General features: G+C 52.1%; 5 protein-coding genes across 5 annotated transcripts; 2 read left to right on the top strand and 3 right to left on the bottom strand.

Moving 5' to 3' along the window:
• Positions 1-985: 985 nt before the first annotated feature.
• Positions 986-2,285, top strand: J4E78_007601 (uncharacterized protein; the record flags this gene model as incomplete). The annotated part of the gene is made up of 4 exons (XM_049368206.1): positions 986-993; positions 1,024-1,104; positions 1,156-1,443; positions 1,496-2,285. The coding sequence occupies 4 exons, from the start codon at positions 986-988 to the stop codon at positions 2,283-2,285; spliced, it is 1,167 nt and encodes a 388-aa protein (XP_049219860.1).
• A 143-nt stretch (positions 2,286-2,428) lies between these two features.
• J4E78_007602 (uncharacterized protein) lies at positions 2,429-3,514 on the bottom strand (the record flags this gene model as incomplete). The annotated part of the gene is made up of 2 exons (XM_049368207.1): positions 2,429-3,226; positions 3,284-3,514. The coding sequence occupies 2 exons, from the start codon at positions 3,512-3,514 to the stop codon at positions 2,429-2,431; spliced, it is 1,029 nt and encodes a 342-aa protein (XP_049219861.1).
• A 2,455-nt stretch (positions 3,515-5,969) lies between these two features.
• Positions 5,970-7,838, bottom strand: J4E78_007603 (uncharacterized protein; the record flags this gene model as incomplete). Its single annotated transcript, XM_049368208.1, has 4 exons — positions 5,970-7,431; positions 7,482-7,608; positions 7,662-7,698; positions 7,752-7,838. The coding sequence occupies 4 exons, from the start codon at positions 7,836-7,838 to the stop codon at positions 5,970-5,972; spliced, it is 1,713 nt and encodes a 570-aa protein (XP_049219862.1).
• A 273-nt stretch (positions 7,839-8,111) lies between these two features.
• Positions 8,112-8,888, top strand: J4E78_007604 (uncharacterized protein; the record flags this gene model as incomplete). Its single annotated transcript, XM_049368209.1, has 2 exons — positions 8,112-8,315; positions 8,367-8,888. 2 exons carry the CDS (start codon positions 8,112-8,114, stop codon positions 8,886-8,888), a joined length of 726 nt encoding a protein of 241 aa, XP_049219863.1.
• Positions 8,889-9,582: 694 nt separating this feature from the next.
• J4E78_007605 (uncharacterized protein) lies at positions 9,583-11,371 on the bottom strand (the record flags this gene model as incomplete). Its single annotated transcript, XM_049368210.1, has 4 exons — positions 9,583-9,994; positions 10,041-10,481; positions 10,531-11,243; positions 11,294-11,371. 4 exons carry the CDS (start codon positions 11,369-11,371, stop codon positions 9,583-9,585), a joined length of 1,644 nt encoding a protein of 547 aa, XP_049219864.1.
• Between the last annotated feature and the right edge of the window lie 400 nt (positions 11,372-11,771).

Genomic DNA, 11,771 nt, shown 5'->3' on the forward strand with positions numbered 1-11,771 from the left:
TTTTAACGTGAACAATAGAATGATGGTTCCATGCGAATAGTAACTATTGCGGCGTGATGTGTCAATGCTTTGTTCACGTTTTCGCCGCTACCCAGTGGTCGTGTTGTAAAGCTCCTCCTGTTGGTAACATTCAAATCAGTGGAGAGGTGTCCATATCTGTGATACACAAACGCCTCTCCATCGCCATTTCGGTGAGACTATATCATACCGTGCTAAACCGAGCACGGCGGTACAAACTTTGCTGACACATTGAGTCACTCATTAGTCACCAGCGCTCACAGAAGATGTACAAGGCGAGCGAGTATGTACACATCGTCAAGCTCTCTCTGAACGATCACTGCCCTCAATCCAAAGTTCAAAGTAAGAAACCATCCTACAAAAACTCAACCTGGCGTACGTGTTATGTTGCCATGAATGAGCGAACACAGGCATACCGTCACAAATGTTCTCTCGGTCAAGGAGATAATGGGTATCTAAAGTCTTCAAAGAGAAGCAGCGTGATGAGATGGATAATAAACGTGATTTAGAGACTCAATGAGCTATGCAAAGGTACCGGTGTACGAGCACTCAAGGTCATATGTCTCCGGTGCTTCCGGACGGCAAGCGAAATCCTTACATATGCATGACTTCCGAACCGAGAAGACTGGCGGTAACATTGTCGATCGAGCGAATGGTAGAGTGATGGTTTGCTCCGAGTTGTATACGCTGCCATTCCGTAGACGTCAGCGTGCCTGCGCGCAGAGGAGTCGGCTATGATAATCGGACAAGCTGCCACTGAGTTCCGAACCAACTATTTGGTACTTGGTGTCCAAATTATAGAATATATGCGAAGCTCAGGGCTCATGTGTAGTATCAAGATGGTAATGAGATTGTTGTGACGCAACGGTGGGTAACGCGACGATGACTAATAATTTCCCGACGGGCATGCTGCTGCAGGGTTACCTTCCAAGACATCACATTATCACGAGCAATCCGCAGTCCACCAATGACGATGTACGCGATGAGGCTACTTGCTCGCTGCAGCTACGGCCTGCCTTTACGCCGCGCATTCCAGACGGCCGCTGCTCCCTCGGTCCGTGCCCCGGAGTTTGCTTTCGCTTTTGAGTAAGGCCTGCACACCATCAGCTTCTCAACACAGCAGCTGACGGCTGTCAGTATCGATGGAGTGCTCTTAAGAAGTTCAGATCCGCTGCCGCGAGCTCAAATGGCCCTCTCTTACCTGCAATCACAGGGCATTCCCTTCATACTTCTTACCAATGGCGGCGGCAAACATGAATCCGACCGCGTGGCCGAGTTGAGCAGTAAACTGGACGTGTCTATCGATACATCCATGTTCGTTCAAAGCCATACCCCCTTCGCCGACATGGACGACCTCAAGGACAAGACGGTCATGGTGGTGGGTGGTGTGGAGGATAAATGCAGGAAGGTCGCTGAGGCATACGGGTATGACGGAACGACATTACATGGGGCTGCAACATTCTAACAGGTTGCATAGTTTCAAGAATGTAGTTATACCTGGCGACATCATGGTTGCTCACCCGGATGTATGGCCATTCTCGCAGCAACTACTGTCCTACTACAAGACCTTTACTCGACCGCTACCCGTCCCTATCGACGTTGATTCGCCATCTAGATCGCTCCGTATCGATGCAGTCTTTGTATACAACGATCCTCGAGACTGGGGGTTGGACGCGCAGATCATCAAGGATGTCTTGTTATCAGAGCATGGCATCGTTGGAACTTTGTCACAGAAGAACGGCAATCCAGCTCTGGAGAACCGTGGCTACCAACAAGATGGACAGCCCCCACTATACTTCTCAAACCCAGACCTGCTATGGGCGGCAAAATATCACCTACCACGTCTCGGTCAGGGCGGCTTTCGCGAAGCTTTCGAGGGTATCTGGGCTGCGATAACTGGCGGACAGACACAAGGTGTTAAGCTGCAGAAAGTCGTAATGGGCAAACCACACCGACCTACGTACGAGTTCGCTGAGAAGCGTCTGATAGCGCATCGGCATCATTTGATGCAAAACTATGGTAGTCCGCTGGGCCATCTGAAGCGCGTGTACATGGTCGGTGACAATCCCGCCAGTGACATTGCTGGCGGTAACAACTACCAGAGTCCGCATGGTACAGATTGGGCTAGTGTGTTAGTGGAAACAGGTGTCTACAAGAAGGGTACAACACCGTCGCCTGAGCCGCGCAAGATCGTGAGCGATGTTTGGGACGCTGTAGCGTGGGCTGTCGCGCAGGAAAAGTGGGCATCTTCAGCAGATGCTCCGTGATATTGAATTATGTACATGTATTGTCATTGCAGATATGATGATCCTCTTGGAGTGTCTCATAACAAGACTTCATTCCAACCTTCTGGGATACATCATCAGAACCGTGCGCATGAGTCGTCTGTTAATAGACTTTCACACCCAACCTACTGCTGCTCCAACCACTGCACAAACATCAAACCGCCGGACCCAAGGACCTCAGCCGTAGCCACCGGTTTGCTGTCTTCGATCCTTCCCGTTTCTAGATTTCGGCTATAGACAGCAACGTTCTTGCTAAATTGGTTCGCAATCGCAATCATGGATCCGTCCTTATTCATGTTGAAGTGGCGAGGGTAGTATCCGCCTGATTTGGCGAGTTGGACAAACGACAACCTTCCGTCCGCTGTCGGCTTGAATGTTGCAAGTGAGTCACTTGGAACCTGGGTGCTGTTCTTTGGGTCGGGATTGTCTACTTTGAACACCGTGCCGTTACGATTCGCCGCAACGAGGAACTTGTTGTCGGGTGACAATATCATCTCCGAGGCATATGACACTGGCGGGAGCGTAGTGTTGCCATATGTGCTGACCTCGTCGACCTCGGTGAATTCCAGGCCGCCGCACTCAGGGTAGTCTACTTTGTAGCTGATGATCTTGTTGCTTTTCTCGTGGACGACAAAGAGGTATGTGGTCTTAGAATCGGGGCTTGTCCAGAAAACTGCATGCCGAGGACCGTATTCCGGCTTTGATTTGAGTGGCTCGTGTTCGGTGAGCTGGTGGCTTGCGGGATCGATACAATATACGTGGACTAGATTGGCACCGAGACTAGGGAAGATCATGAATTGGCCTGTGGGGTCGAGGACAGCCTGGTGGATCTGTTCAGGCTTCTCGAAGGTGAAGTTCTGTAGGGATGAGAACTTGTTGCTTCCGTCGATGGTGAAGAGTGAGATTGCTGCCTGGGGGCCATACTATTTGGATTGTTAGTACATGTTCATCAAGGATTAGAAAGAGAGGGTTGTACGTACATGGGCAAGGGCAAGCGCCGTTCCGTTGTTGTAGGATATCGAAGACACCGCTCCTCCCAAAACCGGGCTGCTCGAAATCTTGCTGAGGCTGCCATCAGCACCAACGCTCAACATTGTAAGGTTGGCACCAATTTCTACTTCGTCTAGACACACTATCCTTTCACGACCAAGGGAAGCATCGAGCCATGTGGGTAACTTCCCACACTCATAGCTCTCATGAGTAACCTTCATCGTTTGGCTAGTGTTTTCGTTTGTGCTAGGAGGTAGTTCGAGAGTCTGGATAGCGCCAGGAGAAGTGTCATTTCCATATGATGCGACGAGGAGCCGACCCGCGGCTACTTGTCCTATAGTCGCTAACACGATGAGTAAAGTGTTCATTGCTGCTGATAATGAAGGTATGGAGTTGTGTAGTAATACAGAGGGACCAAGACTTGTGTGGTTGTAAGAAGAAGGGAGGGCGTTGTATCGTAGGGATTATATTTTGTATCAAAGATCTATGAAACTGTGAAATGCAAAGAGAGACAGAGTAAGGAATGTGAAATGGGTCCTTGTGAATAGATGCGGGGAATCACAACCTTTGTTCTCATCGCGTGTGTATATAGTGATGCGTGTCGCATGTTTCACATTAACCGCCATGGGTCCTGTCAATAGGGATTTAGGTTTTAGTAGGACCGACAGATCCTAGGCACCGAGTTCAGCTCTAAGGGGCGGGTGTTTCCGTAAACGCGTGTGTGAGGGTCTTGATTGGTGAGTGCGGGGTTGAGCGTGAGCTGTGTCTCGGTGTTACTCGGTGATAGCCCAAAACACCAGTCGCGCTAGTGCGTCATGTCGCCATCTCTGCGCGCACGCGCTTGTGTGATGACCTCTTCACGAGTCCAAATGCATGTACGCATGCTCACATGCAGCCACACTAATCATGTCTACTTCCTCTTCCAGTTATGCCAACTATCTCCCGAACGAACTGCTGCTTGAGATCTTGGCGTACTTTGCATCGTGGGGCGAGATCGAGAGGCAAACCGCGCTTGCACGCTTTTCCGCTGTCAATAGGTAATGTGTCGCATTGAGGATCCTGGTCACATGAGCTTACATCAGTAGACAGTGGTATGATGTATGTGAATGCCATGCTACGGGCCATCAAACGTATTGTGACTAATTTGGCTGTTCGATGCATAGATAGCAGTTCAACCACTATACGAATCACCATATCTATCAGGAAGTGCGTACGATCTCTTTGTACGAACGATATGTCCTTCTGTGCTAGCCCGCATCAAGGTAAGGATGTTCTGAGTAGTTGGTGATACATGCTAACCTATCACAAGCCCACAGCATTGTCAAGTCTAGTAAAGTCGCTGGACTTATCCCACATCGTACATCAAGGCGCCAAATCGACAACAGCTAGATTGCTAGGCCGAACGAGATTATCTCTTGAAGTCTTCGTAGCACCTCAAGCTAGCTTTGCAATCAACTGTTGGGCTAGCCTGAGCAAATGCACCCGGCTACGCGTTCTCGACCTGAGCCTGTTGGTAAACCCCAGACACACGATCTTTGTTCGAATCGTAAACTGACATGCTCTTCTAAAACCAGGGTATCCGAATGCATCAGTTTCCAAAGCTTGAACCAAACGATACGGCAACTTGGGGATCTACGCGAGCTTTACTTGCCTCGCTGTTCATCTAGATATGAACCCTCCGCCACACCCGGTGGTCCCAGTATTCGCTGGCCACCTAACCTGGAACACCTCGCTCTATCTGGATCGGTCTCTGGTCAATTCCTATGGGATATGCTACGACAACCGGCCAACTTCCCTCCGACTTTCTCTTCGCTGAGTATTCACCATAGTCCAGGTCTAGATCAGTACGTCAAGACTCTATTGCAACGAGTTCACCGTACGACTGCCACTGGAGGATTGGATGCTAACATAAAGACCGCAGGCAAGGTATCAGACCCCTACTTGACAGCTTATCTGCATCGCTTACGGTCGTCGAACTCCGCGATCTACCAGCCGTCAAACAAGGCCGATTGAACAGTGTACTAGACTGGCTACCAAACCTCGTCTCTCTAACCATAGCACTAGACTACATCGACAGTCGATTCGGAAACATGCCACCAGATTTCTCACCAGCCCGATGGCAAGAAGCCAAGCCACTATACAGACTGACTCTCCTCGCTTGTGGACGGACGGGTGATCCCTCACGTAGTTTCACGATGACTGATCTCTTCACCTTAATAGACGAACGGTATCTAGGCCGTTTGCGCTATCTAAACATAGGACATAGCACGGAGTGGCAAATTGAGGATGAAGTGCTGGGCGCACTCGAGTCCAGTGTATATGAGCAGGACAAGGAGAGTTGGTTGGGCCGCAGATGGCACTACGAAGACGTGGATTTCACGGATACGAGGGGTTTGGAATACGAGCAATGGATCACAGACACAAGACTTGGGAGGAAAATGAGGCCTTGGTTCCGACTCTTGAAGAATCGTTAGTTGGACTGCTTGGCGCTTTGCATATTCAGGGCTCAGGTGCTCTTCATTGTGATCAACTCGAGGGTCTAAGCCCTCCGATAATCCTATCCAAGCTACCAAAATTGGTCTAGTAGAAACACAGGCTGTCTATGTCGTTCATATCGCATGTAATGAAAATTTTGCGGTCCAGCGCCTGGCGCATCAGTATAGTGGTCGGGCGCATCTAGGCGCTGCCGTTGACCTTGCGTCCCTGGATGAGACCACGAATACCGCCCTTGCCACCTACTTCGCGAATGATGGCATTTATGCTCAGGTCGGCACCGATGTTGATCTGGACCTCGACCTTTCCTCCCTTCTTGACACCACGGACTGCAGCTTCGCTCAGCACTTGTCCAACCTTCCATGTCTTCTCCCGTAGCTCCTCTTCCTCTTCCTCGCTGTCGTCGTCGCTGTCATCCGAATCATCCTCGTCTTTTTCAGCCTTGGGCTTGGGCTCTGGCTTTGTGACCTTGATGTGTCGTGAGCCTTCCGCAAGCTTGATGAGCACGTCACCTCCCTCTCGTGGCGTTGCAATGGTCGCAGTGCGTCGGACAGGTAGTTGTGTCTCCGCGTCGACGATGGCATGGAAAACGCCAGAGGACTCATCGCCAGAGATGCACAGCACACCAACAGCGGTGGAAAGGTGAGGTGTGACAGTGACCATAGGGTGGGTGCTTTGTTCAATGTCCTCAAGCTCGAACTCCTGGATAAGGCTGGCTTGGATAGCAGCACCACGGGCTGACAATTCCGAGGGGTTGATGGCTGATGGGGATGTGGAAGGTGCGAGGACGGTGGTGGATTCCGGGAAGGCTGAGCGTACGGCAGAAGCGACCTTGGGAGTGTGAGAGTTACCGCCAGCCAAGATAATCTCGGAGATGTCGAGAGGATCCAAGTTGGCCTTCTCCACAGCTTGAGTGACAAGACGAGTAAAGGCAGAGAACAACTTGCTTCCCAGGAGATCGTAGCGGGTGCGGTTGATGGTCGCGGTGAAGTCGGTGCCGCCTACTAAGCTCTCGACGGAGAAGTTGGCGGTGGTACCAATGGAAAGCGCCTTCTTGACAGCTTCGCACTCAAGCTTCAACTTGGCCAACGATCGATCGTTTTCCCGAGGGTCACCGGCCGACTTGTGCTTCTTGAGGAACTCCTTGGCGAAATGTTCCATAAGCACTTGGTCGAGCTTGGAGCCACTGACATCGTAGTCGTGTAGAGTGGCCAGGATGGTGTAGATGCCGCCACGGGACGCAACTACAGCCACGTCCGAACGGGTGCCTCCCAGATCGGCGACGACGATGATCTTGTCGGCCAACTGCGCACCAGGACGGGCATCGTATGCTAGGACAGCAGCTGTGGGCTCGTGGATGAACTGTAGGACCTCGATGCCAGCGTTTGTCGACGCCTTCTTGAGGGCCTCCTTCTGGGCATCACTGAAGTTTGTGGGTACGGTGATGACGGCGGCGTTGACCTCCTTTCCAAGGTAGTCAGAGGCAGAACTCCGTAGTCTCTTCAGGTGACGTGTTGTGGCATCGATAACGGATACGGTGTTCTCCTGCTCGTCGGCGGTATCGCGGATGTTGAACGCAACGCCGTCTTCGTGCTGTACGGGATGGGCCGACTGGTGGCATGGGGAGGGGTCTATCGATTTGTAGCTGCAGGGTGTCAGTCGACGTGGTTGGACAGGTAGAATAGGATTGCCTACTCTTGGCCGAGGAAGTCGCGGAAGTAGGCGACTGTGTTCTTCGCATTGCGGACGAATTGGGTCTTGGCCTGGCCTCCGTGTAGTTCTTCTCCTTCGACGTAGGACAGGGCGGTGGGGATTTGACGGTCTTTTCAAGTGTTAGCAGTCGAGGGGATCCAGGGCGTGCAGCAGGCGGCGTACCTCCGTCTTCGTTGGCGATGACCTCTGCTTTGCCTTCCTGTTACGTGTCAGAATCATCCAGAGACATTGGCGACAGACATGGACACTTACACCCGAGGTGAAAGCAATGGAACTGTACGAGTTGCCAAAGGATATGCCTATCGCGACTCGCTGCGCGGGGTCCGCTTGCGCACTCATCTTGCGCGGGGAGACGTTTTCGGGTTACGGAAAGAGGATTCGAGTCAAACAAAAGCCGTTCAGTATCGACAATAAAGCGGCAGGGGCAGGTGAACAGAAGATAGCCGGCTGTGGTAGCGTTTGTAGCGCGTGTGTTTCTTCGCGGCTAAGAAATTCAGAGTCGTGCATTTTTCTCGGAAGCGCACGGGCTTCTCGGAATGAGCTCACTCGAGGGACGGCGCATGTTACCAGGTGCTCTACCACACCCAAGGACACCACTTTGCTAGCACTACCATGGCAGCCTCAGCCACTATCGTACTGCCTGGCGACAACATCGCGCAGAGCGCCCTGCCAACTGGCACAGGCAAAAAGAAGACGCTTACCCTCGGACCCGGTTTGCGACACACGCCGCCAGACACGGTCACGGCCACGGTCGCGGGCGCGCTCGTGACGGACAACAAGAAGAATGCCGCTTCGGTCGAGTACAACACTGGAAGGGTGAGAGATCTATTCTGTCTCTTTCACTATTCTTGCTAATTCCCTTGACAGTATCTTCCTTTTGCAGGCGACCTCGTCATCGCGACTGTGAATGGCTCTGCCGCCGAGAACTTCAATTGCCTCCTCACCCCGAACACGCCGGCTGCGACCCTTCCCCACCTAGCCTTCGAAGGTGCGACCAAGAAGACACGGCCCCAGCTGCCCCCAAATTCCCTGGTCTACTGTCGCGTCGCGAGTGCCGGCAAGGACCTACCATCAGAGCTCACCTGTGTCGATCCCTCCACGGGCAAGGGCGAAGGTCTCGGTCTGTTAAAGGGGGGCATGGTGTTCAAGATCAGCCTGGGTATGGCACGGAGGATGCTTGCAGCGCGCGGAGGCATATCTTTGCTGGAAACCCTGGGCTCCAAAATCGGCTTCGAGGTTACCGTCGGCCGAAACGGACTTGTGCACGTTGATGGAGGAAACGTCAAGACGACATTGGCAATTGGACAGGCTATACAAGAGGTGGATTCCGCGGCCCTCGGGGACGAAGCACAGAAGAAGCTTGCTGCCGCGACGCTGAAGCAATGTTGAGGAAGATACGCGGATTGCTATGTCAGACTTTGCAATCGCACGATGGAAGGATGGCGCCATTGTCACGCACGTTGGTCTATGTGAAGACTGATCGTAGGCGGGCTATCAGCTGTTGGCGGACGACTGGCTATGAAGGGCAAAACTCGACGTTTGCGACTAGCACGCGCGACGCATGAGAGATCGGCGTCCATGTCAATACCAGAATGAGTTGTCGACGGATCTTACATTGCCAGATTCCGTTGATCATCTGCGTCTGGTCGCACTGGATGAAGGCTGTTGGAATCTAATGAGCCCGCCTGAGTACATTAGAAATGTTCCAGCGAGAGCACATCTGGAGTATCACGATTAGGTGGTCATAAGCGGCACATCCCGTTGGAAGCAAGCAGGTATCGTAGAACAACTGTCCAAAGGAGTAGTGTGCTTGTAGGCTGAATGATGAACATGTAATATATTTATATTTTTCTAGTATCTGCGATTGACACTACGGGTCGTGAGCTCCATGAGACGCGACGCCGTCAATAGATCAATTCTCAATCTTTGTCTCATGCCATACACGTCAGTTCTGAGACCATGTGCCGAACTCAAGACCCTTTTTGTACGAAAGGTGCTGTGTCTGCGCCCATCATCGTGACCCATCCCTGCTAAGCCGACGCTGTCGAGCAGTGTTTCATCGTTCTCTTTTAGCAGATTATCTTTAGGGCACAACACGCTGGGGGTCTCGGGGGAACAGGCTGCACATCCTGATGTTAGGCAATCCGAGCCAGAATTGTACAATCCTCTCCAGACCGAAACCACCTCCGGCGTGCGGCGGGCAGCCGTACTTGAAGCAGTCTACGTAGTCCTTGGTTCCAGCACCGGCGGGATCAATCGGGGGATCATGCTTGCGCATCTGCTCTGCGAGCAGCTCTGAGTGATGGATACGCTGCGCACCCGAGCAGATCTCTTGACCCCTCATGAACATGTCATAGGAGTTTGAGAGAGCAGGGTCGGTGGGTGAGGGCATCGTATATGCGGGACGGATAGCAAGAGGGAATTGGTCCAGAGTGTAGAAGTCGGTGTTGTACTTCTCGAGAACAAGACGGCCAAGCATCTTCTCTTGAGGTGTTCTGGAAACATTAGTTAAGCCTTTGAGGATTTCACCTTCGCACTTACGTTAGATCGTCGTAGTCTCCAAGCTCCTCACCAGCTTCGCGCAGCATCTTGATACCTTCTTGGAAAGGAATTCTGGGAACGTTTCCGGACTGAGGAAGCTTGAACTCATCGACGTGATATACTCCTCTTACAAGTTCTGTCTCTTTCTTGTAACGTGCGTTGAGCTCGTTGAAGATGAAGAGCATGAGGTCTTCCAGCACACTCATGACTTCATGGTAGTTCTCCTGGAATTCCATCTCAAGATCCAGTCCAGTGAACTCGGTCAAGTGACGGGCCGTGTTAGAGTTCTCGGCGCGGAATACAGGACCGATCTCCATGACCTTTTGGAAACGGGAGGCGATCAACATTTGCTTGTAGAACTGTGGTGACTGAGCAAGGTAGGCGGGGCGACCGAAGTACTTCAGCTCGAAGACATTAGCACCTCCCTCAGAGGCAGCTCCACTAAATGTCATATTAGTATCTGCGACGAATCACGACACGAGGAACATACAGAATCTTTGGAGTATGCACCAGAACGAAGCCCTTCTTCGAGAGGAACTCCTGGAACAAGGCGCAAACACCGCTCTTGATGACGAAGATGGATTGGTTGATCTTGGCTCGCAGATCAAGCGTCCGGTTGTTCAACCTTGTGTTCAGACTGACGAGTGGGCGCTCGCCACCTTCCTCCTCTTTCTGATCCTCTTCCGCAGCAGTCTCAGTTGGCATGGGGCGTTCCGCGTCCGACACTTGAAGCGGTAGCGGAATCTCAGCACTGGCCTCGACGAACAGCTTCTGGACATGAATCTCGAAGTCAGTGATACTGGCACTCTTTATGGGCTCCTTCACACGCTTGACTATACCCGTAACGACGAGTGTGCTCTCGGTGCTAACGCTGCCGCAGAACTTGACCATCTGCTTGCTCAGCTTGTCGCTGGCCGCAACGACAGCCTGCACAGTGTTGAGGTTTTGTCGCAGGTTCAAGAAAGCGAGCTTCGCAGATTGCACCCTTGCATTCTCAACCCAGCACCTGAACGTAATCTCCTTGTCCTCATTGTTGGCGACATCGGTAAGCTCAGTGCGCGCAGTTCCCGTAGGCTTGTACTCTTTGGATCCAATGAGGGGAAGTTCGCCGTATGCGCCTGCGGAAACGTCGGCGCCGTCATCGGCTTCTTTCTTGGTACGCTCAGCGAGTTCGCGGGCTTTGGCTGCGGCCTTCTTCTCTGCCTGGGCTACTGTTAATATCATGGACTTGACGGGAAAGAGACTCTACTGACCTTCTCTTTCTCTTTCTGCGCCTTCTTCAGCGCGTTCTTGGAGGGCGGCTCAGCGCCAGCAGCTGCGGCGTCACTCATTGTGGTTGGATTGGGGATGTTTTGAGTCGCGTTGTTCTATAGTCAGACGTGTGCTACGGACTCACATTTCCATAGTGGGGCAGCCGTGGATGAATCACAGCCCCGCTATCCCCGCGGCGTCATAGCCCACTACGGGATCCTTGAACGCCTGGGCTGTCTAAGTACAATACAATGCTCGCCTAGTAGCTTCAATGGTTCCGATACATGTCTCAACTCTCATACAATTACTAACTAATGTAGCTGGGTATAGTAAAAATTGTCATTCCCGCTCAAACCCAATGCTTCCCAGACGCCCTGCAGCAAAACAAGCTGCTATGCTTCATGGTCTTAAAAAAGAAGGTCATGTCCTCAACGATCGTTTCGTGGTTCAGCCGACAGCGCAACTATCTCATTCTTTTTG

Source organism: Alternaria triticimaculans, assembly GCF_023758025.1.
Source record: "Alternaria triticimaculans strain BMP 0046 chromosome Unknown scaffold_12, whole genome shotgun sequence".
NCBI classification, from domain to species: Eukaryota; Fungi; Ascomycota; class Dothideomycetes; order Pleosporales; family Pleosporaceae; genus Alternaria; species Alternaria triticimaculans.